The sequence below is a fragment of the Epinephelus lanceolatus genome, chromosome 2 (assembly GCF_041903045.1).
Source record: "Epinephelus lanceolatus isolate andai-2023 chromosome 2, ASM4190304v1, whole genome shotgun sequence".
Taxonomy (NCBI): Eukaryota; Metazoa; Chordata; class Actinopteri; order Perciformes; family Serranidae; genus Epinephelus; species Epinephelus lanceolatus.
In genome coordinates this window covers 37,108,229-37,135,923 of record NC_135735.1, presented here as the reverse complement: position 1 = coordinate 37,135,923, position 27,695 = coordinate 37,108,229, and the positions used below count along the sequence as shown (strand labels likewise).

General features: G+C 42.7%; 1 protein-coding gene across 4 annotated transcripts; it reads right to left on the bottom strand.

Annotated features, from left to right (window-relative positions):
• Window positions 1-265: 265 nt before the first annotated feature.
• Window positions 266-21,274, bottom strand: LOC117252439 (retinoblastoma-like protein 2). Of its 4 annotated transcripts, XM_033619331.2 has the most exons (14): window positions 21,101-21,274; window positions 19,315-19,413; window positions 18,653-18,759; window positions 18,187-18,290; window positions 17,831-17,968; window positions 17,316-17,480; window positions 15,976-16,042; window positions 15,709-15,818; window positions 8,916-9,092; window positions 8,545-8,616; window positions 8,277-8,337; window positions 7,509-7,589; window positions 4,751-4,899; window positions 266-4,569 (listed from the first exon to the last, which is right to left on the bottom strand). In XM_033619331.2, exons 2-14 carry the CDS (start codon window positions 19,368-19,370, stop codon window positions 4,303-4,305), a joined length of 1,554 nt encoding a protein of 517 aa, XP_033475222.2. In that variant the 5' UTR covers window positions 19,371-19,413; window positions 21,101-21,274; the 3' UTR covers window positions 266-4,302. The 4 variants fall into 4 exon arrangements, with proteins under 4 accessions (XP_033475222.2, XP_078017485.1, XP_078017493.1 ...); XM_078161359.1 differs by lacking the exon at window positions 19,315-19,413; XM_078161367.1 differs by lacking the exons at window positions 18,187-18,290; window positions 19,315-19,413.
• Between the last annotated feature and the right edge of the window lie 6,421 nt (window positions 21,275-27,695).

The following is a 27,695-nucleotide window of genomic DNA, read 5'->3' as shown; positions in this document are numbered from 1 at the left end:
CATGCCAAAACATGGTTACTGATAAACACAGAAAGGGATTGTGTGTCAATCACAGGGCAGCCATGGTTACCAACAATGGATGTGCTGGGAGTTTCTGCTCACATTCAGTCAGAGGAATTTATGAATTTTATTATCACCAGTCAGCTAATGTTGGAGCACATCCTTAATTACTGGTCTACAGGGTCTGAGGAAACAAAAACTGTAGGTCAGTAGTTTGGTAGATACACAGCTCTGTTTGACAGTGGAGGTGAAGACAGAGAAATGAAAACCAGTGATGTTTATTAAAATATTACAGCAGTGAGTCCCTTTGCTGTTTGGTCATTAGGTAATGCTTCTGTGCTAGGCAGAAACAGATTTCATGGTTGCTTCTCATTAGCTTTATAAAAAGGGATAAAGAGCAGAGTGTAAACCAGTATATACAATTTAATGTGGACATTCAACCGAATCCAAACAGTCTCTGCTGGTAATATCTGTAAAAAATCTTGTTTAAGAATAAAGAGAATGATTTAATGAATAGGAATGTTGTAAAGAGACACAAGATACACTGTCAGTAAATTTACGTTTATTGTGAAATGTGTCTTTGTTTAATACCAGGGCTTGACGCAAACTTTTTTCCCAAGGAGCATATGTGCTCCTAAGTTGAAAAAGTAAGGAGCGCACAAAGAACTTTAGGGGCACAATGTAAATTGATCAAATAATGTGTTTTCCGTAATAAACGTGATGCAAGTAGACATTTACAAGCAAAATTATTTAATGAATTTGTATACAAAATGTGCAGAAAGGTAAAATCATTAAGTTTTGAAAAAGTATTTCAATTTAATTTTGTCTTTAATGTTATTATCTTATATATATTATCTTTGCAATATGATTATCTTATATAATGTTATTACTATCCTAAAACATTCTCCAGGTCCTCTGAAACTCTGCAGGATTATTTCCACCCTGCCCAGCAGCGGTACCGTGGCGACAGTCCCTAACTGCGGGGAGAACGGAACAGGCCTCCCCGGAGGTCCGCCGCTTTTCCCGGTCCGTCTCCTCCACACTTTGACTTATTTCCACGCTGCCGACAGTGGGACTTAACGGCTATGGCAAGCCGTTTTAACATTTAATCACTAAGTCCGACTATCCGGAATTACCATTATAGATATCTATAACGTCATTTTGACTAGTAGTAATGTCATTGTCACTAGTATGAATTTTAATTTAAGATATCTGTAACGTCATTCTGACTAGTCAAAACTGAATTACAGATATCTGTAACGTCATTTTGACTAGTCAAAACTGAATTACAGATATCTATGACGTCGTTCTGACTAGTCAAAACTGAATTACAGATATCTATGACGTCATTCTGACTAGTCAAAACTACAGTTACAGATATCTGTAATTCAGTTTTGACTAGTAAGATTCAAACTATTTTTGCCATTCATGTGTATGGGGTTTGTCATTATAGATATCTACAATTACATTATGACTATCTATAATTCCAGTTTGAGATATCTACAACGTCATTTTGACTAGTCATAATTCAGTTGTAAATATCTACAACGTCATTTTGACTAGTCATAATTCAGTTGTAGATATCTACAACGTCATTTTGACTAGTCATAATTCGAATTCAAGATATCTACAACGTCATTCTGACTATCTGAAACTCAATCCAAGATATCTAGAAAGGACCATGTAGATATCTTCAGTTGATGATAAAGATATCTTGAACTTGAATTATGACTAGTCAAAATTAAATTGCAGATATCTCAAACTGGAATTACAGATATCTACAATTCAGTTGTAGATATCCGCAATAAGAACTGCAGATATCCGCGACTACATTGGAGATATCTATAATGACAAACCCCATACACATGAATGGCAAAAATAGTTTGAATCTTACTAGTCAAAAGTGAATTACAGATATCAGTAATTAGAGTTTTGACTAGGTAAAATCTAATTACAGATATCTTGAATAAGAGTTTTGACTAGGCAAAATTATGTTGCAGATATCAGTAATGAATATCCAGTCTAGCGATTAAATGTTAAAACGGCTTGCCATATAACGGCCGGGCTCCACCAGCTGCAAACGTAAGCGTCACGTCAGTATAGCGTCGCGGTGTATTCACTGGGGCTCCACTGACTGCATACGGAAGCGACACGTAGAGAAGCCAGCGGGGTTGTTTACCGCCGAGCCGAGAGGCTGCATGTAGGCTGCATGAAATGTTAAAGCATTTTCCACCTAAGTTATTACATATATTTGAGTTATCTACAAGTTTACTGTACTGTTTGTCATCTACTCGCTTTCAAATGTCCGCCACGGACATTTACACATCGACGTGCCCGGTGGAGCCTGGCCGTTATATTCATTGTGCCGACAGTGGCTTGGAAAACCGCCCATAACGCCAGGGCCTGCCCTGCCTGCGAAGCGCAGCGCATTGAAATTCTCCAGCGAGCCAGAGCACTTCCGTTCACATCAGACACGCATTTCTCCACGCTGGTCAACAAGCGGTTCTGCTCCCAGCTGTTGTCTCCGTCACATTTGGGGCTGTTTTTCCATCATGGGTAACTACCCAGCTTGACACATTCGCTCGCGGCTCGTGCAGAAAATAGACCAGACGCCGAAATGATCGCTGCAGGGCCGGCGGCGGAGCGGTGTGGATGACACAATCGGTTAACATGGGCGCCAAAAGGAAACTGGCTTCACTTCTCGGTGCTTCGAGGCTATTTATGGCGCTTCCGCAGGCAGTGTGGCTCTTAACCGTGTCACACGGGGTAGAGGGAAGGCGGCTGGAGTTCCTCCAACATTTGCGGTTAGATTATCATATTTTTTTATTGACAAAAATATAGGCTGCTTCGGCTGATTTTTTTTATGCGCACAGCATGTGCCCCTAAATATTCTTTACAGTTCGCACACACCTATTTTTAGTCGCAAATGCGAGTGAAACGCTCATACTGTCGAGCCCTGAATACTGTTAAGAAAAAACTGTAGTTAATGGTGACACTTGGAAGAATACATGGGCAATGTTTTGATTTAACAGCATCTTTTAACAACATTTTCAACCACTCACTGTAGTGTGGAAAAAACAAAATAATAAAAGATATCACGTCAATATCCATGTTTGTTTTGTGTCACCCTGTGGATGTTTGCTCATGGAATGAGCAGAGTGTGCCCAAGGCTTCAACGTTCGTTGTCACAAACTGGTAGGGCTGCTTGATTATGGAAAAAATCATAATCACGATTATTTTGGTCAAAATTGAAATCACGATTATGCAAACAATTATGCAGCGCACGTGATGACTTATTTACACGACGGCATGTCATTTCAGTCTCCACATGGTTGCGTGTTTACAGTTCTCCTCTGCTCTCTGTATCGCGCACTGCGGAGTTCGGCCCTGATGTGCGCACGCACGCACACACACACACACACACACACACACACACTCTGTGGCTTGCAGAGGAAGCAGTAACAGTAGGCAGGCCAGAGCAGTTTGAATAGGGCGCCCTGAAAGAATTTGCCAATTGGTTGCATAGAAAGGAATCATGTGATCTATCAGCTGACTCCCTTCCATCAATCAGCTGCTTCATCAGTTGATCGGGCTGTTTGAGATCAGCTGATGTAACTGGGATGTGAGCTGAGCTTGACATAGTGTCCTGCCTGAACTAACGCTATGCTCAATTTAAAACAACCAGAATTGATTAAAGTACGTTTAGGGGTGTCACACAGACTAAACTAAGTTTGTCTTTTAAAAATTTGAATGTATATTTAAGAAAATATCATTACAGGATAAAAACAGATTAAAAATGCTTTAAAATGGCTTGCACTGATCAAGTAGTATCATCCCTCACCTAATCAGAATTTAGCCAAATAAAATCAGGTACTCATTACGGCCATGTGCGTACACTTCTTCCCCATAAGTGCTGTTAGAGGCAGCCAAGTTTGTCCCACAATTTTAAGGAATGTCAACTGAGCACTTTCCAGCCATGCCCTACTTCAGATTCGTACATCATGCACCTCCACCCGGGAGCTGGGCGACGCGACTACAATCTTTTACCATTGGCTACTGAGCTGAGGGTTAGGTGTCTTATTCAAGGACAGTAAGTGTCAGAGATAGTACAGAGCAAAAGAGCAAAGAGGCATAATTTTAGCTGAGACAGGATACAATACTTAGAGCTGTCAAAGAATTTAGCCCAAAGGAATTCTTAACAGATACCTGTAAGGGAAGACAAAGCTGCTCTGTGCTTCTCCTCTAACACCTGACATTGTTATTACAGCCTCAGAAACATACGACCTGCTACTCTCCACTCTACTATAGGTTAGGCCTTATAACTGGAGATGGTTGGTCCTGGTCCCGACTTCTCACACGATCATTTATCACATCCCCTAATCGCCTCTGCAAGGCTGACTGACCATCCGAACGAAGCCTCCTTGCTGGAGGACCATCTTCGTCTTCCTCCCCTTCTCCCCGCTCTTCCTCGTCTCTATCCAGTGGTAGCTTATAGCTGTTGGACAGCAGCTGTCTGCGAGGAGACACTTTCCGCTGTCGTGGATATGGAGACAAGGGAGGAGTGTCTCCCTACAAAAGAGTGACACAGCATGTGTTATAAAACCCCATATTAAGAGATGTCGTGTTACAGTATCTGATACAGTATATTACAACATTTTACATATCCATTAATATTCTTTTGGATTTTTTTTTACCTTCTTCTTGTTCAGTTTGTCAAAATTCAGACAAAGATTTAAAATGGTACACTTACTCCAAACTGCAGGGCAAAGTGCTGCATTTTTGTCTCGTAGACCTTGATGTAAAAGTCAAAAAAATCGCCTCTCTCCTCCTGACGAGGTCCTGGATAATGTGTTGATGGTGTATTGGGGGTCAGGATACTGATGCTGTGGTCTCCATTATCTGTAATCAACAGTATAATAAATTAAAAGGAAAAATCAGGCCAAGATATTTTCTGACAGGATGCTGGTGATGCTCTCATGTTTGTGAATCCAGCTGGAAGTGTATTGCATGTAATGAATGTTTGTTGTTGCAATGACCGATACAACTTGTTAGCCCAAATGAAACCCTTCCTATGAGTAAAAGTGAAAGTATGTTATCTATTATTAAAAAAGGGGAAAGGAAAGATGCATTAGCAATAATTGGTCAGGAGCTTCCATCACCATCCTGCAAATACCCCAGGGCAGAGAGTGCAGAGCAAACCTATATCAAACACACTAACTTATATTACACCCATTCTTGAGGACTGGGACAAATTATGTCCTACCAAAAAGTTTAAAAAATACTTAAAATTAGAACTTATCAACACACTAATTCCATTTCTGGGGTGAACCATTATTTTGAAAGGATTTGCATAAATGAAATAAATATGATTTATAAAATGTTTTGATCTGCTTTCTTTTCTTATTTTATCCTCTAAATTTGCCCTGACCCAGAAAAAACTCAGGCAGCCAAAACACCTTTGTCCCAGAAAAGAACTTAACAACTTCACTTAATATGTAAAGAGCGTTCAAAATCTAAAACTAACAGTATGCACTGATAACCTCGGTGTAAAAATGTACTGCTATAATTGTCTGTTTTAAAATATATTTTTTGTGAAAATGTTGGCCCTTGAAAGATATGTCCCCGATTTTTGTCAACTCCATCAGATTCCTACAAAAACATAATTTAATCAGGCACAAAATTAGTTTACTATATCCCAAGGATTCCCGGGATAAACGTAGGACACTTAGCTGCTGTGGCATTTTGTGGCGCATGTAGCAATATAGTCTACCAATGTGATGGCTAAAGCCAGCTAGACAACAAGGTCATGCACGTGAGTTCATAAAGGGTAAATATCTCCTAATGGAGTAGTGCACCATCTGCTGGTATTCCACAAAAATCAGTGTCTAGGTAAAATGGAGCTTGGTCAGGAATGCCCTGGGCACCGTTTCCCAGTTTTGATGTACCTTAGTCCTCTACGAAGGTCTCTAAGATATACCTTAGCTAAGGAACTTCTTTTCCTACGAGTACCGAAAACGGTCCTTTAGCAGGTGCTCATAAGGAGAGCTGCTAAGGTACATTATTAGTTGGAGCTATCCTTCACTACGGTGCTTTAAGTGTATTAATCAATGCTGCACGCATCGATTGATCTCAAATAAACTTGCACCAATTAATCAGCAGTGCTCAGAATTGGGCCGATGGGATATGCTGGTGCTACAGGTGCCTATTGTGTGACAGCATCAGATTTGCAGTCTGTACATTGACAGAACTGATGTTGGAAAACTATGTAAGACACAAACTGCCATTGAACTGCAATGATGGAAAAAGAGAGCCAAACACGTATGCTGTTACAAATGTCTCACTAACAAATGCATTATCGGTGAGCAGCAGTCTCCTTGTTTATAACGGGATGCGCATGTAGGTCATGTTTTAATGTGATATGCTTCAGGCGTATTAGGACAGGGATTGTTGCTGAAATGGTGCCAAAACGCTTGTCTGGACAGAAATTTAGTTTGAAAGCGCTGCTTTTAAAAATACCCGTGTATGTGTGGACTAGGCTTCAAATAGATGAGCAGATGTTCTGTAAAAGGCATAGCCTAATTTATGATATAATATTTGATGGAGGTAAAATTATTATGGCAATACTTTTTATGTTACGTCATTTATTTACCTTTATATGAGATTAGACTTGCACCGATTATAATTTTTTGGGCCGATCCTGATTTCCGATTTTCAGAGTGTTTGGACGGCCGATTCTGATTTTGCCACTTTACAGCACACAAGATAATGCAAATTTGATACTACCAGCTTTTCAATAATCATCTCAAACAAACAAACAAAAACAGTGACATGTTTCTTAACCTGTTAAGAAACATTTTCCTTTTTGCTCAAATATAATTTCAGGTACAGTATTAAAATAAATAAGTAGAAAAAGGCATACATAAATAAAAACATAGATAAATAAAATAATAATTCTTGGTGTATAGCATTTGTGGGTAATTTCTTGAATAGATAAAATTCACACAGGTGTTCAGTATGTGCCTGCCAGTAAGCACGTGGACATGCGGATCTTCAACACGCGGACACTCGTCAGTTTCAAGCGGCACAGTGCAGCAGTGAGAGCTCCGCAGTTAAGTTTAACTTGGACAATTAACATCTTTCTCCCGCTCTCTTTTGATGTGTGTGTGTGAATGATTAAGGTGAGAAGCCGCCCATGTTTCACTTACAGTAGAGTGAGTTTAATTTGTTTAGCATGTCAACTTTGTGTACTTTTCAGTTTGTCTTTGTTTGTTGTCATTGAAAATTAAAGTATCCTCTCCAACCTGATTCTCTGGCAGAGAAGAATTGGCAAATTTTTCATGGGCGCAACCCACATACTCAGCTCTGCTGCTTATCCCACAAAAGCATGTTCCTTACAAATGTGGCACCATTTAAAAGGGGAATAAACAGGCTTTCCAGTGTTATAAGATTTATTGCCAAGAAGCATTGTTACGACAAAAAAGTTATCTACCACACACAAATTTCCTTACTTTTTGTGCTCTGTGATCTCTGAACTTCCCCAGAAGGTGCAGAAAGGGCAGAATCTGTTGGAAGGGCACAGGTAGAGCGGCCTATTATTGAATTACAAACCAACTCTGTTAATTTAAAAGAAATTTTTTTTAGAAAACAAAATGCATACACCTCATGAAGCACTGCTGCCTGGGGCTACAAACACTTGGCCCATTCATCTTTGCTTCAGTTTCTGTGATTCAACCTTGTTCAAATGAGTTTCTTGTAGCATTGTAACATCTCATGCCAGACTTTAAATCAGAAATGATTTTGTCCTGCTTTACTTTGACACCCCATTCACATTCCATGAGCTCAATTTAACAATATTAGATCTCATTTAAATACAGAATTTATATTTTAGGCCAATAGTTTGTATATTATTTTCTATAGATGCTAAGCATGCTCTGCACCTCGAGAGGAAAGGGAAAAAGAAAAGGAAAATACACCAGAAAAACACAAAACTTGCAAAACACATATTGTCAGAATACTCAGCAGTAACAAAGAATAAGAGAAGGGGAACACATGCCTCCTCTTAACGTGACCTGACTGTGACAGGGTTAGGGCACTTAAAGAATAGACAATAAACGGTCATTGAGTCAGTTAGCCTTAGAAGCACATCTTTAAAACTCAACATGCTGTATCAGTTTTTAAGATTGATGGAGCGCAATAGTGCAGTAACAAGAAAACAGCAACTGTGACATCAGATGCAAGATTCTCTCTTTTACAGTTCTTACTAAATGGTTTCTTACTGTTTTTTCCAGTGAGAGGATTTTCTGCATCTCCTCCTGAAATCAGCACGTCTTTGCAGACCTGAGAACAGAAAATGTCTGTGTTCATTACTGTTGAACTAATATAGCTACACAACCTTCACATCTTGTATTTGAATATTTTCTTTAGCAAGTTTGTTTGCTGAGATCTAAAGGGACTTGAGCTTTAGTCTGTTCCTGTATTTAGTTCATTCTGAGTTCATCCAGTTGCTAAGAGAAGGCAGGGCTAATCTAAAAGAAAAAAACTTACACTTTTGCTGGCAAGTGGCTGAGACTTGTAGCAATTCATTATGCGTTTGGAGAGTGTATCCAGTGTGCTTATCTGTAAAAGCAATACCATGAATAAATAAATAAATAAAATAAATAAATAATAAATAAATAAACTGATTATGTACTTTGAGCAAGTGCTGTTACCGGACATGCCAAAAATGCAGGTGACATTAACTGCATCAGTACAACACACCACAATATTCTGGCAAATTCAAAGTGTAAAATAGTAAACAAGTATAACTTTGAAAAAGTTGTTCAGTTCTTTTTACCACCTCTTCCCTACACACATATACCAGCATGTTTATTAAATCAACAAATCACCATAAAAGGTGTTGAGATTCAAAAGCCCACCTTAGTTGTATGGAAAATGGCACATATGAGCAGTTGATCCAGGTGACGATCTACCATGAGCTCAGTGCAGTGGACCAGAGAGTACTCAAAACAGGTCCAGATCTTCAGACGCAGCTCATCACAATAAACCAGCGTTGAACACAGATCCTTCAGACGCTTTCCCATCAACTTGTAGATCTGAACCAAAAACAAGACAAGAGCACATAAAACACATTGTGCCCCATTGAAACCATCTATAGTGCACGGTCTTAAGTGCATGGTGCAGGTCCATTTAGTACTTGTCCAACCCGACTTTTGATGGTTAAACGACACATAATGTGCAAAATAAGGCACAAGGGGCAAGGGTTATTTATGGTCCCTAAGTTGATCATAGGTGTGTTTTGGGCATGTTACACCCGCAAACGTAATAACAGCCCACAAACGTAATAAACCACAAACGTAATACAAATCTGCAGCTTTGAATGTAATAATCCCGCAAATGTTATAAATTTCCCACAAACGTAATAGCAGCTGCCTACTACAAACGTAACAGACAATTTTCCGCAAATGTAATAACTATTACATTTGCAGGAAATTATTACATATGTGGGAAGGTGAAAATCTAAACTGTAATAACTTCCCACAAATGTAATATGAGACTGAATAATGATCTTTGTGGTTGTTGTTATTTGTTTGTTTGCTTATATACCTGCCAATAGTGATGCGTGTGTTGACAAGCAACCTGCAGGTCGGGTGGGGCGGGTCAGAAAGTGACAGAGCAGCGTTCTGAGTAAGTTAGAAATGACTTACAGAAACACACACATATATACACACACACACACACACACACACACACACACACACTGGTCATTCCTTGTCAGTTCACAGAATTACTCTGTGGCAGGAAATATGTCGTTTAATTGGATTTATTTTATTTTCTTCTGCCTCTTGTTAATACGGATTTCTCTGCAGCATCTGGCCTACAGTACCTGTTCAGCACCTCGGACAGTGGCGCTGTGGGATGGGTTGGCTCTCATAGGGGGTCAGGTGCAGGTTGTAAGTTTTTAAAAACCATGGTTTACAATAACTTGATCCTCCTCCACTCAAAAATGTTTTCTTCTTGTTCCTACAAATGAATGTTTGAGCCTCACTGTGCAAAATGATATATGTGGAGAATTTGACACTCGAAGGCTGTTTTCACATTTATCTGCTGAAAATGCTCATATGATTTTAAGGGCTAGGGCTACAAACCTATGTTGGTGGCTTATGTAGCCTATGTTTGTACAATTTAATTAAAATATGTCTGCATATCAAAAGCCAAAAACTTGAATATGTAGGAACAAGAAGAAAACACATTTTTTGAGTGGAGGAGGATTAAGTTATTGTAAACCATGGTTTTTAAAAACTTACAACCTGCACCTGACCCCCTATGAGAGCCAACCCATCCCGCAGCGCCACTGTCCGAGGTGCTGAACAGGTACTGTAGGCCAGATGCTGCAGAGAAATCCGTATTAACAAGAGGCAGAAGAAAATAAAATAAATCCAATTAAACGACGTATTTCCTGCCACAGAGTAATTCTGTGAACTGACAAGGAATGACCAGTGTGTGTGTGTGTGTGTGTGTGTGTGTGTGTGTGTGTGCGTGTGTATGTGTGTGTTTCTGTAAGTTATTTCTAACTTACTCAGAACGCTGCTCTGTCACTTTCTGACCCGCCCCACCCGACCTGCGGGTTGCTTGTCAACACACGCATCACTATTGGCAGGTGTATAAGCAAACAAACAACAACAACCACAAAGATCATTATTCAGTCTCATATTACATTTGTGGGAAGTTATTACAGTTTAGATTTTCACCTTCCCACATATGTAATAGGGATGTAACGATTACCGATATTACGGTAAATTTTTACACGGTAAGAATGACCGTTTATGTTTAAATTAATTGCATTATCGCGGTGGATTATCAGGATATGTAATAACAGCCTCATTCAAGTCTCGCAATGCAGGCGCTGCGTAAATGCGTAGCATGTGTAAACACAAAGAATGAAAACATGGCGGAAGGTGGTGACAGCGGCACTCAGGACATTTTCCCCCCCAACTAAACCCACAAAGTCTGAGGTCTGGGCGTACTTTGGGTTTCTGAAGAATGCCGAGGGACAGCTGGTGGAGGACAACTATCCTGTGTGCAGAACATGCAGAAAGAAAGTTGCTGCGAAGGGTAGCAACACTACAAATCTGCTGGCTCATCTCCGTGACCATCATCCACAGCCGTCGTCGTCGTCGTCGTCGTCGTCCTCTGCTTATCCGGGTCCGGGTCGCGGGGGCAGCAGCCTCAGCAAAGAAGCCCAGACAGTCCTCTCCCCTGCCACTTCTGTCAGCTCTTCCGCGGGAACCCCGAGGCGTTCCCAGGCCAGCCGGGTGATGTAGTCCCTCCAGCGTGTTCTGGGCGGCCCTGAGGTCTCCTCCCGGTTGGACATGCCCGAAACACCTCCCAAGGGAGGCGTCCGGAAGGCATCCTTACCAGATGCCCGAACCACCTCAACTGGCTCCTCTCGATGTGGAGGAGCAGCGGCTCTACTCCGAGTCCCTCCTGGATGTCTGAGCTCCTCACCCTATCCGTAAGGCTGAGCCCAGCCACCCTGCGGAGGAAACTCATTTCGGCCGCTTGTACTCGCGATCTCATTCTTTCGGTCACTACCCAGAGCTCGTGACCATAGGTGAGGGTTGGAACGTAGATTGACCGGTAAATTGAGAGCTTCGCTTTCTGGCTAAGTTCCCTCTTCACCACAACGGACCGGTTAAGCGCCTGCATCACTGCTGACGCCGCCCCAATCCGCCTGTCAATCTCCCGCTCCATCCTACCCTCACTCGTGAACAAGTGGGCAATCCACCCTTTTCCGGCTGAGGACCATGGCCTCAGACTTGGAGGTGCTGATTCTCATCCCAGCCGCTTCACACTCGGCTGCGAACCGCCCCAGCGAGAGCTGGAGGTCACTGTTCGATGGAGCTAGGAGGACCACGTCATCCGCAAAAAGCAGGGACGAGATCCTCCCGTCACCGAACCTGACACCCTCCACCACTTGGCTGCGCCTAGAAATTCTGTCCATAAAAGTTATGAACAGAACCGGTGACAAAGCGCAGCCCTGGCGGAGTCCAACCCTCACCGGGAACAGGTCCGACTTACTGCCAGCCACGCGAACCAGACTGATGCTCCTTCGGTACAGGGACTGGATGGCCCTTAGCAAGGGGCCACCAACCCCATACTCCCGGAGCACCCCCCACAGGATGCCCCTGGGGACACGGTCGTAAGCCTTCTCCAAATCCACAAAACACATGTGGACTGGTTGGGCAAACTCCTATGCCCCCTCCAGCACCCTGGCGAGGGTAAAGAGCTGGTCCACGGTTCCACGTCCGGGACGAAAACCACATTGCTCCTCCTCAATCTGAGGTTCAACTATCGTCCGGACCCTCTTCTCCAGCACCCTGGAGTAGACCTTACCGGGTAGGCTGAGGAGTGTGATCCCCCTGTAGTTGGAACACACCCTCTGGTCCCCTTTCTTGAAAATGGGGACCACCACCCCGGTCTGCCACTCCAGAGGCACTGCCCCCGATGTCCACGCAATGTTGCAGAGGCGTGTCAGCCAGGACAGCCCTACAACATCCAGAGCCTTGAGATATCCAGGACGAATCTCATCCACCCCCGGGGCTCCGCCGCCTCGGAGTTGTTTCACTACCTCAGCAACTTCTGCCCCAGAAATTGGACGACCCGCCCCCGAGACCCCCGTCTCTGCTTCCTCACTGGAATACGTGTTGGTGGGATTGAGAAGCTCCTCAAAGTATTCCTTCCACCGCCCGACAATGTCCCCAGTTGACGTCAGCAGCTCCCCTCCCCCACTGTAAACAGTGTGAGCAAGTTGCCGCCTTCCCCCCCTGAGGCGCCGGACGGTTTGCCAGAACCTCTTTGGAGCCGATCGATAATCTTCCTCCATGGCCTCACCGAACTCCTCCCATGCCCGAGTTTTTGCCTCACCGACTGCCGCCGCTGTGCTCCACTTGGCCCACCGGTACCCGTCAGCTGCTTCCGGAGACCCACAGACCAACCATGCCCTGTAGGCCTCCTTCTTCAGCCTGACGGCTCCCCTCACCTCTGGTGTCCACCAGCGGGTTCGGGGATTACCGCCACGACTGGCCCCAGCGGCCTTGCGGCCACAGCTCGCAACTGCTGCCTCGACAATGGCAGAGTGGAACAAGGCCCATTCGGACTCAATGTCCCCCTCTGCCCTCGGGACGCGGGCAGAGGGGGACGAAGTTCTCCCGGAGGTGGGAGTTGAAGATCATCTGGACAGGTTCTTCCGCCAGGCGTTCCCAGCAGACCCTCACTGTTCGTTTGGGCCTGCCAGGTCTGCGCGGCGTCTTCCCCCACCATCTGATCCAACTCACCACCAGGTGGTGATCAGTTGACAGCTCTGCTCCTCTCTTCACCTGAGTGTCCAGAACATATGGCCGCAGGTCAAATGATACGACTACAAAGTCGATCATTGACCTGCGACCTAGGCTGTCCTGGTGCCACGTGCACCGATGGACATCCTTATATTTGAACATGGTGTTAGTTATGGCCAAACTGCGACCCGCACAGAAGTCCAATAACTGAGCACCACTCGGGTTCAGATCGGGCAGGCCGTTCCTCCCAATCACGCCCTTCCAGGTCTCGCTGTCATTGCCCACGTGAGCGTTGAAGTCCCCCAGCAGAACAATGGAGTCCCCGGTCGGGGCACTGTCCAGCACCCGTCCCAGGGACTCCAAAAAGGGTGGGTACTCTGAACTGTTGTTCGGTGCATAAGCACAGACAACAGTCAGGACCCGTTCCCCGACCCGAAGGCGCAGGGAAGCAACCCTTTTGTCTACCGGGGTAAACCCCAACGTACAGGCAGAGAGTCTGGGGGCTATCAGAAAGCCCACCCCGGCCCTCCGCCTCTCACCCGGAGCAACTCCAGCGAAGGAGAGAGTCCAACCCCTCTCAAGGACTAGGGTTCCAGAGCCGGAACTATGTGTCGAGGTGAGGCCGACTATATCTAGCTGGTAGTGCTCAACCTCTTCCACAAGCTCCGGCTCCTTCCCTGCCAGAGAGGTGACATTCCATGTCCCAAGAGCCAACTTCCGTAGCCGAGGATCGGACTGCCAAGGCCCCCGCCTTGGTCTGCTGCCCAATTCACAATGCACCATTCCCTTCTGGATCCCTCTGCAGATGGTAGGCCTGCAGGGGGACAAGCCCATGTAGCTGGTTCGGGCTGGGCCCGGCCGGACCCCATGGGCGAAGGCCCGACCACCAGGCGCTCGCCCACGGGCCCCAACCCCAGGCCTGGCTCCAGGGTGGGGCCCCGGTAACCCTCCGGGCCGGGTACAATCCAATCTGCCATGGGAAACCCTACCAGGGGCAAAATGCCCCCGACAGCATAGCTCCCAGGGTCATTAGGGCACTCAAACTCCTCCACCACCATAAGGTGACGGTTCTCGGAAGAGATCATCATCCACAGCTTTACAGCCAATGCGAGTTATGCCATGCAAACGTCAGTTATTGTGTGAGGGACTTCGGTTTTACTGAGATCGTCATAATGTATAACTCTCAACGTATATGGGACATTTGAGCTGTATCTGTCCTCCTAAACGGTGACTAGGTTTTCCATTTTCGTTTAGGAGCTAATACTAGCTGAATAGCTAATAGCCGTATTAGCAGCTATGTCGCTAAGTGTTTCAAAACGAAACGGAGCTGAAAACACTGAGCAGAGCCGACAGAATATAAACGTAACGTAACGCTAATTGAGATCAACTATGATTGAATCACTGTGATTATGGTTATTGTATGGCGAGCTAGAATCGATACAGACGGCCAGTTATGCTTTCTTGACATAAGCTCAAGGAAACAACATAAAACGCTGCCGTGTTAACCTTTGACCGAGAGCATGCACTCCTTTTCTCATACAGGTAATCCTCTGACTCACATGCACACTTCTAATGTGTGAATTATTCTGTGTAATAATGACCATTGCCCTTAGGGTTTTTTTGGTTTCTCCTGCACATTTGTGATATCTATTCCATATATTGTATGTTTTTTGTTCTACTCTTGTATTGTTTTGTTTTATATATATTTTTTCTCTCGTGCTAATAAATAAATAATTAATATATAAATTGTTCACATATTTTGCTGACTGTTAAAATGCACCAGACAAATAAGCTTTGCTCCTGTAATGTGTTTACATATTTTGTTAATTTAAAATAGTTTTTTCTGTTGCTGTGCCAATCCCTTGCCCCTTTAATGTGAAAGTTTCATTTTAATATAAGATTTTGGCTGTTAACATTTTGGTATGATAAGGAAGTTACGAGATTTAGTGAAGTTATTTCAACGTATCTATTTTTTGGACATTTTACAGCACTTAAAAAAATCTCAATATTGTCATTTACCGTGATAATTTGGTCACTATAATCAAGATATCAAATTTTCCATATCGTTACAACCCTAATATGTAATAATTTCCTGCAAATGTAATAGTTTATATATGTATGGAAGATAATAAAGGTAAAGATTGGCCATTTGATCTTGGACATGGGCTACACAGAGGACAAAATATTTCATGGTCTGTCACCAGCTTGTGTCATTTAATAATTGTCTTTAATGTAAAAATATCAAACACAGAGATTAGCTGGCTTTTTTTCTATTGAAAAAAAGTTAAATAGCTGACAACTGTTGTTTGGAGCCACAGAGTAGAAAATCATTTTACAATCAAAGTACAACAAAACATATTGTAGATTAACTTACCTTGACAGCAAAAAAATGGAGGGAGTTGCTTCTCCGAGATCTGTTTACAGCTGATGGGGAACGCTGTTGTTCAGTGCTGGTAGATGGTTTAGCACCCAAACTGAAATCCACTGGCATTATTCATATTAAGAATACTGTTGTCAGTTTGCAATTGAGCATTGTTTTAAATTGAGGAATGTCTTAAAATGTATTATATACAATAAAATTAAATGCAATAGAATTACAGTAATGTATTCAAAAAGGAGTTTTAATACAGTGCATGTATACCTGGTTGGTTTCTGTCAGGTTGAAAGACTGTTTGCTTTGGATCTTCAAGCTCTGTAGGAGGTATCGCCTGTTTATGACATAAAGCCCTTGTTAAAGCGAGAGTTACATGTAACTACGGTTCTATGAATCCTGGATGACCGCCAGAGGCGGTGCGTAAGCACTGAATGTCTTCGTCTCGTGCATGTGCAGGTCGAGTAGCTATACCAAAAAGTCACCTGTGACCCCCTGATGACCCCGGACAGGCTATATCTTTCAGTGTCGTCAGAAGATCTGTTTCTGCAAAATCCTCTTGCGAGGCAACGAGGATTCCGAGTGACTGAACGCTGTGGCGGTCATCCAGGATTCATAGAACTATAGTTGCATATGTTCTATTTCATCCTTCCTGACTGCCAGAGGCGGTGCATAAGCACTAGATGACACACAAAAAGCTGGTTTGACTGGCGTATACTCGCGGTACCATCCACGTATGCTCTCAGAGTCTGCACAGGGCATAACTGTCCCGACTTGTTGTCCTCCTCCCCCTCTGGCAGGTCAAACTGTGCCAGCTGGATAGGCCGATTGAGGTGTGAGCTCGACAAAACCTTAGGCAGGTACGCAGTATTTGGCCATAAGGTGACCCCTGAGCCATCCGAGTTCCATCTCAGACATGAATTACTGACTGATAAGGCATGAAGCTCCTCTACACGCTTTGCTGAAGTGATGGTGAGGAGGAGGGCAGTCTTTGCCAACAACCATCTCAGTTCTAGTCAATAGGTCGTCATTATTAACAAAGGTAGCTTGCCTCTGTAAACTATTAAACAAAACAGGTATACACCTCGCAGCTCCGACTGACAGCGTGTGGTCACAAGGCTACTGGCGACAAGCTGCTAACACACTAGCTTCGGCTACAGTGGGCTATAGTATGTAAAGGACAATTAGCTTGAGCCGATACTACGACCGTGGCGTGGTATACCTGCGACAGCGAAAAAAGAAAAAGGAACAGATCCTCTGACGACACCGGAACAAATAGCCTGTCTGGGGTCATCAGGGGGTCACAGGTGATTTTTATTGGCATAGTTACTCGACCTGTGCATGCTCAAGACGAAGACACTCAGTGCTTATGCACCGCCTCTGGTGGTCAGGAAGGATGAAATAGAACCTTGTAGGTGTGAAAAAACACTGCAGTACTTCTGATGTTTTGATAAAGGTCCATCATTTGATTAGTAGAAAGAAACATTTTAATCATATTTCTGATTTAACCTTACATTAGAACTTGTCACTGGTATCAACTTGAAGAACCTCGTGTTTAAATCTTAGATAACTGCTAGTGCCAGGTAAAATGTTTTTGTGTTACTGCCAACCTGTTGGCAGGTGGGCAGATGGCCCTCATTGGCTCTGATGTCCTCCCACAGTGGTGAGTGGCTGGTCCAGGCCAAGCTCTCCAGAATTTTTTCTTCTACTTGGGCGAGGTGTCTAAAAACAGGACGAGACAGATCCCCTTCGGCCCGCAACACCAGCTCAATCACCTGTCACCACAGGAGAAAAAAAAGAGGGATGGAGGTATCCTCAAATTTAAAGGGTGGCACGGATGTTGCATTGGTTCAAATTTTAGACCAGATGGGAAACTATCTGGAAATAATACGGTGAGCAACTGCCACTCTCCTCACCCTCAGGAAGTTTCCAGCTGTGGTCCAACAAAAGTGTAACAAACACTAAATTGACATCTCTATTGGCAAATAGAAGAGGCAACTAGAACCATGACTGAATTTTCAGAAATCCTTCCAGTGCATGTGCAACGTTATCTTATGTCATTGACAATTAATATTATTATTATTATTATTATTGTTATTGCAATATAGCAAGCTTGGAAACACACCTTCAGAAAGTGGTATGGTGCCAGTTTTAAGATCTGAAGGAGCAGAGGGAAGTCACACGGTAGACGGTTTGTGGATATGGTAATCTCCAGACAACAGGCCACCAGACAGGACTGGAAAAGCCCATTCCCCAAGATGCCCTGTGACAAAAACATGCACAAGCACAAGTGATTTACTTTAAAAGAAATATGTGAAAAAAATAAGGATATGTTTAATTTTAAGTGGCTCAAGGGCATAAACATAGAGTCTAACATATTCTGTATCACTCAGTCAGTTTTTATACAGTGCCCCTCGAGTGTGCAAAGGTGTTTGTCAGACACCAGTTCCACTTGTAGCCTCAGGGGGGCGGTGCACTCACTGAAATGTCACTGATGCCTTTCCTTTCCCTCTCTTGAATGGCCAGGGTTTCCAAGAACCTGTAGTACAATTCCTGGGCATTACAGCAGCACTTTTTTGCCAGTTCTGTGAATAATATCACAAGGAGTATATGTGACAAGTATCAACAACAACAGCCAGCTCTCTAATCATGTAGGGATTTAAAATACTGTAGGCGAGCAGACAGTGGTTCCCTGCTGTGCTCAAACAGACACTGTTGTTTCTCATAGAACCAGTAAATATAAAACATGTGGTCTGCTTTGTCTTCCAATGGGCACTATTGCCTCTGCTGATTATAAAATTCTAGGACATAAATCAACTAGTAATACTGTGAAGGCCACAGATATGTCCTCCAGAAATACTGAACATAGGGTAACAGTGTTTCTTTAAATCTGAATGAAACTACTATCACTGTCACATCCGTCATCTCATTAAATAGGTTAGTATACCATTGGTGTTCTCATTTCCTGCATTGTCCCTGTGGTGTTGCAGAAATGTGTCCAGCATACGTCTCAGTCTTGTTTTAATCTCCTCAGTTGGATCTCTGGAGCAGGCCCTGTACCAGAAGAATCATGGTGGTTAGTATGGAAGCAGAGTGGTTGAATGACCAGGAGATTTGCATTGGCAAACAATTGAAAAGTAAATAAAAGTCCACACAAGGTTTCTAAAAGGTCACACTTCAATTGTAGAAGTATTTAAAGAGTATACAGACATTTTCTGAACTAAATAGTGTTTACACATGGTGAAACATTCTCAATGCCTCAGTGCAAACCTGTGGGCTCTCTACCAATATACCACATGTTAAACATACTAAGTAGTGTTTGTTATATTTAGGGTAAGTGTCAAAACCTACCATTCATGTAAGAGAGTGTGGAGTGATACTGGAGTAATACTACAGAGACAATGTTTTTGCGGTGACACTGAATTATTTAAGTCTGCCTGTGACACTGAATTATTTAAGGTCTCTTGTGGTTTTGTAACTATCTGTTATATTGTTTACTTTGTTAAACTACTTGCTGTATACTAACATAGCTTACATAACACTGTTATTCTGACAAACAAAACTGACCAGTTTATGAGCAGGCTAATACCGTGAGACTGTAGTGCTAACCTTAACATAGCCACCAGGTGTTCACTGGGGCCAAATCCTGGTGGCTCGGTTGCCATGGTGACCTCTATACAGGATGAAAGTCAGAGCAGGAATGTGTACCTGAAAAAAGATTTTTTACAATTTTTTAAAAAAAAAAATAGTAAAAAGTCGTATTTCCATGTTTGTCTGTTTTTTTTGGGGGGTTTCTTTCCGGAAAGCTGGAAAATCTGCCAGCCCATTTAAATCTCTCTAATTTATATATCTAGTTTGTGTAGCAATTGCCATAGTAGATTTGATAGTTAATAATTAAGTAATACCAAAATATATAACTATAATTCATAACTCAAAAGCAGCACCTTTCAAGACAGAGGTTGATAGCCAGTTAGCCGAATTACTTAATCTAGTCTCATAAACTGAAGGCTGCTACAGAGTTCTTTTCCTGGTGTTCAGTGACATGATATTTCTACAGACACAACACTTTGCTTTAAATACTGAAATCAAGAGAGTAGACAATATATTTAGGCACCTCGGCTGAAAGCAGAGGTGCCTAAATATATTGTTTCTGGTACGTTTAATATTATTATTCTTTCTCCCGCCGTCTGCGAAAACCCAAATTTGACCCCCTAAACATGCTCAAAAACTCACCAAAATTGACATGCATGTCAGGATTGGCGAAAAATTTGATAAAATGAAAAAAATTACCCCAAAAGTGCCAAAATGGGCTCTCTAGCGCCACATAGACACACTAAAATGGCCACTGTAGAAAGATCAAACCAAAACTGGCTTGTTCATCTCATCGAGACCTACGAATCACACGCTGACACCCCTCACATAAGTGCAACAGGAAGTGAAAGTAACATGAGCAAATGTGGAGAAATTGTCAGCTGTGAGCTAGAGTGGAGAGGGGTCTAAAATCGTCTACAACTTTTGTCTTTAACTGTCTATGTGAGCTCGAGGCTGAAACGGCATGAGGCCAAGGTCCCGTCCAACGCTGCTTGCAGCTTTAATTATGTATGTTATCTCTTAATCAGTCAAGAAACATGTTTTATGATTTCTACAACTGCATGTTTAAAGGTCCAGTGTTTAGGGGTATTTATTTAATGGTATGTAGCGGTGAGGATTACAACCAGCTGAAACTGGTTAAAACTCCTTCAGTGTTCACTGTTCAGGAGGTTTTTAGCAGGAGACGAATTATTTGCAGAGGTCTCTTCCTCACTTAGACAAATGAACAAGGTGATTTAAACCAGTAAAAACACTGAATAAAGCAGTTTCACCTTACAGATCAGTGTTTCTCCTACCCTGCCCAGCCCCTACAAATGTGTGCTCAATTATTGACCCTTTTAACTTTATGTGCGCTCACATTATTTGAGATCCAGATGTTCAGGGGTTTTTTAACAGTGAGCTGAATTATCTCCTCCTCTCCAACACAAATGGACCCAGTGATTTAAACCATTAAAAACCAAAACCAAATGCAGGTTAGCATAATATCAAACTGGTTTGAACTCGTACTTCTCACTTGATTTATTACCTCAGATCCACCCTCTCGTCCAAATCCCTTCTGGCTCTAAAAAAGATGTCGAATGCCGAATTGCCAGGCTCAAGGCTTCATAATGGTAGTCCACAAACCAGTTGGTGACATTACGGCAGCTACGTCCACTTGTTTTACAGTCTTTGGTTATAATTGGTTACACGCAAAAGTGGATGATGACAGAGTTACATTTTGCTTTTCAACTTTTCATGTAAGATGAAGTTTGGACTTCATCTTACAAAGGAAACTAAAGTCATAAACAGGTTCAAAGTCACTTACCAGAGTTGTTTTGGATTTGAAAGCCAGATTAAAGGGCTTCTAAGAATTCCCCTGTACGTCTCTTATGCCTGGTTGGTAGCAGCAGACGAATCCTGCAGCATGGCGTTAGCCTGCTGCTCAGCAAACAGGAAGTTCAGATCATAGGCCTCTCTTAGACAAGCCCCTTATCACATGAGTGTTGTTGCTATGAACAGTTGTAGTAGGGACCTATAAACTGAGTACCACCAATAGGAGGACAGAGGGCTTCAAAAAGGAGGGAAAACCTGTTAACCCTTTGCTGTAACAAAAATGTTCAGCAGTGTAACTCTTTATGCACTGATGCCTGGCTAAAACACTATTTTTAAGCATGTGGTGTTGGTTAAGAGAATTTGGAAAAATATTTGATGGAACTTCTTTCAACAACAGTATATCATTAATTATAAAACCTACCAATATAATAGAAGGTTAGTAACATTGACCAATTAGTTTTTTCTAGATACATTTAAGATTTAGTGGATCACCAACATTTATACATAAGGTTTTCAAGAACTTTTAACAGTTCTTTTGTACTAAATGCTGCATTATAATCATTGAGAGAACTCTGTCTACCCTTTTCCTTGCCCCCATGATTCCTTGCATGAATTATTGGCACGACTTCTGGTGCTGAACTGGAAGCAGCATTTTCCAGTGGTAACAGTTAACTAATGGTACGCTATTCCTCTTTTGTACAGCAATTGGGAAATACAATATGGATCACACCGCCTTCAGACGGGATGATGTCATCATGCCTGTGCTATCTCTGACAGCCATCTCAAAGCATTGGATGTTTTCCTTTCAAACAAAGTATGTTAACGATAAGCTTGCCTTGCGACGTTAACATGTTAAGTTTATTGCAGCCTGAGCTAGTTTACTGTAAACATCTAGTCCTTCTAAAGAATAATTTACTTTATAGCTCCATGTCAAATAAATAAGTGATGTTTCCAAGCTACAAAATGCCGAGTTTAGAGGCACAACTTAGTTATATCTATAATAATTAATATAATATATAATTCTGATGTAATACATCTCAGCTGTCAAAACTCTTTTGGTTTTATTATTTCCAAGCATGCGAAAATGTAGTGTATGCGTTAGAATAGGGTGTATACTAAATACGGGATAAAGCAGGTCCTGTACTGATTCATAAAGGGACGCTGCATTTCATTTTCATACAGGATTATCAGCTATTAACATCATAAAGTATACAGGTGGTAACCCATTCGTCTGTGAAGGTAAGCAATGAAAACTGCATCATTGATTACAGGAACAATCTATTTTTTTTCTGGGTCCATGTTCAACACAGTTTTGTTTGTTGAAGCTAAATTTAGTTTAATCTGATTATTAGTAATTTTACAGAGTACACAGCGCAAAAGGTGCCAGAGCTCTGCAAGGACATTTTAGAAAATGCTAATTTGACATAAGTTAAATATCTGTCCAAAAAAGGCAAAGCAGTATTTCCTTAAAGGGCCAGTGTGTAAAATGGGTTGAAAACAGTGACATCAGTGGTCAAATTCTAGATTGCAGGGCTCACTAGCTCACCCCTCCTGTCGGGTAAATGACGGTGGCCTCGTAGGGACAAAAAGCCTTGCGCGCGAGTTTTTCAGGAGTAGGTCTATTTAGCGACGAGGTGAGAAGGTTTATTTAGAAATCTAAGCCATGTTACGATATTGTAATGAATCCCTCACGAGCAGGAGACCAGAGGAGCGTTCGGGAAAAAGGCCAGTTTATTTGAGCACTCCAGAAACTCCGGTAACACTCCAGGGGGTAAAAGACTCCGTCCCAAACTCTGACTCTTCTAGCGTAACAGACACACTTCATAACTTTACACAGATACTCGTTTACCATACCGAGTGGGGACCCCCCTCCCCTCTCTGCTCAATCTCCAGCCCACACACTGACTGACAGCATAGCCGGTAAACAGAGCTCAGCTGTTTATTTAGCCTTGCGATATCTCCGGACTATAGTAGCTGCAATGGACAACTTTGAACGCGATTTTGAAGAGTTTCTTGTAGCGGAAACAGACCCAGAGCCATACCTGTTTGAGCCGGAGCACACAGATGAGGAACTCCATATGTTTGATGCTGAGCGGGTGAGAAGAGAGGCTGAATGCACAGAATGGGATTTGGTGCTACTACTACCATCACTGGGGAGATATATCATCAGGAGGAAAAGCGCCGCAGAGAGTGCATCACAAGGAGTGAGGTTGCGTCTTCTTTTACTCGCAGATGACGGTTCGGGTTCATTCTCTCCTGTTGCGTGGCAAGTGTGGTCCATTTGCAAACTTTATAACTAAAAAAAACTTTTCACTACTCTCTATCGACGAACTACTAACACTCTCTGCTGTTTCCTCGTCCTTCTTTCCTTCCACTGTCTTCGTTGGTTCATTTATACACGCGAAATGCGTTCTCTGGCTGGCTGGATTGTCCGCTCGGTCTGCCATACATACATGGCGGCGCAAGATGGCGACCTCTCTAAAGCAAGGCCCTTGCTATATATATATATATATATATATATATATATATATATATATATATATATAAATAAAAGTATAATTATAAGGCTACAAAAACCAAACGAATTTTATTTTATAGCGATTATACACTTGTATAAACATATTAATGGGTAGAATATTCAGATTCAGATTCAGATTGACAATAAACCATGCCAAATATTACACACTGGCCCTTTAAGCAAAGGCAAATTACTTTCGAAAAGGGCCACAGATGGCAGTTAGCCACCGAGATTAGCCACTGGAACGCACCGTTCATAGTCAAAGCTACGAACTACCTACTGCTACTTCTGCTGTCTCACTGGAAGTTGCACCTATAATCATTTCTACAGTAGCTGCCTTAGGAAGAACCACTGTTTTCTGATTTGTAACTCTTGCATTTCGATTAAGAAAACACCATTTTAGCTTTGGAAACTACGTTAGGGTTCAGTAACCTGAGTTTTATGCCCAGAAAAGGTTTTAACCAAGCTTACAAGAAAATGCTTTTCGGTGACTTCTTTCACTGGCCTGAACACTGCCACTAAACCTGCTCTAGAGTGAGTGCCAGTGTGACAAACAAATTTGGGCAGAACAATGATAAAAAGACACATTTAATGACATCTACCATAAAGTTCCTGACGCTGATGATTTTTTGAATAAGGCCTCCAGATAAAGCAACAGGCGAAGGCACACTTAACAGAGAAGAATATATTTAATAGAAATAATTAAACCTCAGTTCCTCCATAGAACTTAATAGAAAGTAATTTGGAAAATTACAAATGACTTTTCAGAGTATGGTCCTGCACTTCATTAAGAAGTATTTTAACTACACTACACAGCTTGCAAATATTACAACTGCTCACTGAAAAAAAGAAACTGGTCACAGTGACATGATATTATCAGGCTTGAAATCAAAACACAAAACCAATGAGGCCAATTTTTGTCATCTCAGTGATTACATACATATTGATGGACTCGAGGCTCATCCTACTCTCCAGTGTGCTATGTGTGAGCTCAGTCCTGCATGTTCTTTAATGAAGCAATAGGAGAAGATATTTGATCTCAGTTAATGTAGTTTATTAAGCAGTAAAGGAATAAAATTACAGAGCTCTGGGTCTCAACTTCACGTCCCTGACGAACAACAAAGGTGTGTCAGTTCACGAAGTCTGACCTCCTGTCCTTCCCCTGACCCAGTATATTTGAGCGTAACATAGTGTCATTGTGCACGCGAGGCATTGTCCTCTTCTCATTGGCAGTTCCACTTCCTCCTTCACCACACCACGCCCCTGCCTCGTGTTAATCTGACTCCTTCCCGCTGGCAGTGGGGGCGTGGTTCCTGTTTTGAAAGACAAGAGAACAACACAACTCCCTACACGTGCTGTACCTTACTATCTGTTCATCACTTTCTATTCTTTTTACCATATATGAAACTAATTATCTAAGCATTGCGGTATGTGCTCCTCAGACTTCATGTCTCTTCCTCTCCTGTACTTCTTCACTTCTGCAAAGCAAACACATTCAGATCAGCTGAAATCATCTCAGTATTCTCATTGTTCACACATCTAAAACTTATATAGTGAAACACAACTTATAGTAAAACACATAACATCATTCTATTCCCAACAGTCCCCCTTTTGGCCTCATAGGACTGAGGCCACTTTTTTTTTTAGTCCCAATGTATCCAGGTCCCCCTTTTTAGGTCTTGTGATTACTGCACTTTTTGTTTCTTTTGAAACAAAAATTTATAACTCCCCCTTTTGGTCTCATACACATGAGACCACTCACACCTTGTCTTCTCCTGAGTCTGAGTCCGAATCTGAATCAGTAGGCGGCCCTCCTAACAGGGTGGCCATCTCCATTTGAGTCATCTGATATGGTGGGGGCTGTGGATATTTTCTCTCCACAGCCGACACTATGATTCTTTCACAGAGGGACCGGATACATGGGATACAACAACAACCACATAATGCTAACACCGCGAGCATTCCCACCAGAGACAAGAATACCGATACCACTAAATCTTTCCACTTACCGAACCACTTCTCGAAGATACCACCCAGGGTTTATCAATACCTGAGTGTTCATGCATTTCCTCAGAGAGCGTGCGCAGCCCTTCTAGCGCCTTAGTTACTGACCCGTCTGGAACTGTGTTATTTGGGGTGAAAGTGCAGCAGAGGCCCTGGAACATAGAGCAGACACCCCCTTTCTCCGCCAAAAGCATGTCTAATGCAATTCGATTCTGTACTGTCATCAGGGAGGTGGCTGCCAGTTGTTCAGAGAGTCCCCCGACTGCGTCCCTAGTGCTGTTGGCCAGTCTAAGAACATTGTAATGAACACAAGTCAAACTGGAACCCTGTACTTTGCCCCATGATGTATGTCAATTCTACTCCACCATACTTAGCTATGCAGGAGTCTGACGTTCCACTCCCTGGTGCGTTTCTCCTGGTTCGGTTTCGTGGTTGTTCTACGGCTTGGTCTCTGAGGGAAGACTCATAATACAACAGAGGTAAAACAATAACACAGGTTAACACAACAACTCCCAACACACACCACTTATGGCGGCGTGGTTCTAATCCCAACAATTTCATTTCTTTATTTTGTATTGCAAAAAGGTAAATACAAATGTGTAAAATATAAGAGTAAATATGGAGTGTAAATGTGCTGCAAGCGAGTCTTTCTTGTATCCTGGCTTTATATTACTCAAATGTACTCTGGGCAAAGTGTTGCTTCAGAGGAGCTTCAAACCTTCACATTGATCACAGGATATCTCTTCCGCACTTATACTAAGCTAAATGAATAAATGTCTGTGTGAGTAAGCTGTGTTTTTTTTTTTTTTTAATCTTTAGTGTCTCTTATGTCCTCCAGTGTTCGGGCAGGTGTCTCTGCTACTGCACACTGACTCCAGTGATACCATGTGTCACCTTTTCCCTGGAGTTTGACGGCGTGGGACGTCCGTTCCACGACTTTGTAGGGACCAGTCCACCTTGGCTCTGACCACTTTCGCTTGATCACCTTGAGCAGGACCCACTCTGATGTTGGGGGGTCTTTCCCTTCTGCTCCCTCCCAAGCTGTAGTCACCTGTTTGGAGAAAGCTGACACCAATGCTGTTAGTTGGTCATAATACGGTTTGTATTGCATAGGGCTTCTATTTCTTCTGTAGTTTGGATCCCAGCTCCCGGTCCCAGGAACTGGTGTCCTGTTTTTTTAGTTCATATGGCATGAACCCTGTCAATGAGTTCACTGAGCTCCTGATTGACAATAGAGCTAGGGGTAGAGCATCTACCCAGCTCATTTTAGTCTGAGCACAGATTTTGCCTATTTTTCCCTTAATAGACTGGTTCATCCTTTCCACCTTGCCCTGTGACTGAGGATGATAGACTGTGCCAAATGTGTGTTTTAGCCCCAATGCCTTCTCTACCTGCTGTAGGTCTTTGTTTTTGAAGTGAGTCCCGTTATCAGATCTGATTCGTTTGGGGAACCCGTGCCTGGGGATATATTGATTTATCAGAAATTTGATTACTGTCTTTGCATCCTCTGATTTGGCAGGTATGGCTTCTGGCCAGCCGGTACCAGAAGGTACCTGTGTCCTCCCACTCTTTCTATCATATCGGTGTAGTCAATAATGACCTCCTGACCTGGGAGTTTAGGGAGAGGAAATTTCACTTGGTGTGGTTTCAGTGTGGGTCTGACATTATATTCTGTACATATTTTACATTCTCTGATGTGATTCTCAATCATGGCTGGCAGAAAAGGGTGCCACCAATGAGTGAGACCTTGCACCATTTGCATATTTCCACAATGAGTCACCCATGAGCCTCCTGGAGGACTGATCTCATCAGCTCTGGGGGTAACACTGGTCATCCGTCCGGAGACCTCCACACACCCTCTGTTCTCACTGCTCCTCTCTCTTTCCAGACTGTAAGCTCCTGTGGAGAAGCTTTCTGCTGCTCTGCTATTAACATATTTACATCACATGGTGGCAGGAGATCATGTACTGTTTTCTCTGTTTGTAGCATGATATACTGTTGACTATATCCTGCCTTTCTCTTGGCTGCCATGTCTGCAGCCTCATTTCCCCTAGCGATAGCTGTC

Excerpts from the sequence above, each read along its gene's own strand:
- LOC117252439 (XM_033619331.2), bottom strand. The coding sequence starts at position 19,370 with ATGGCAACCGAGCCACCAGGATTTGGCCCCAGTGAACACCTGGTGGCT. Across the intron at positions 18,291-18,652 it reads AGGAAATGAGAACACCAATG|AACTGGCAAAAAAGTGCTGC; the intron begins GTATACTAACCT and ends TATTATTCACAG. Across the intron at positions 17,969-18,186 it reads AAGGCATCAGTGACATTTCA|GGCATCTTGGGGAATGGGCT; the intron begins GTGAGTGCACCG and ends TTTTTGTCACAG.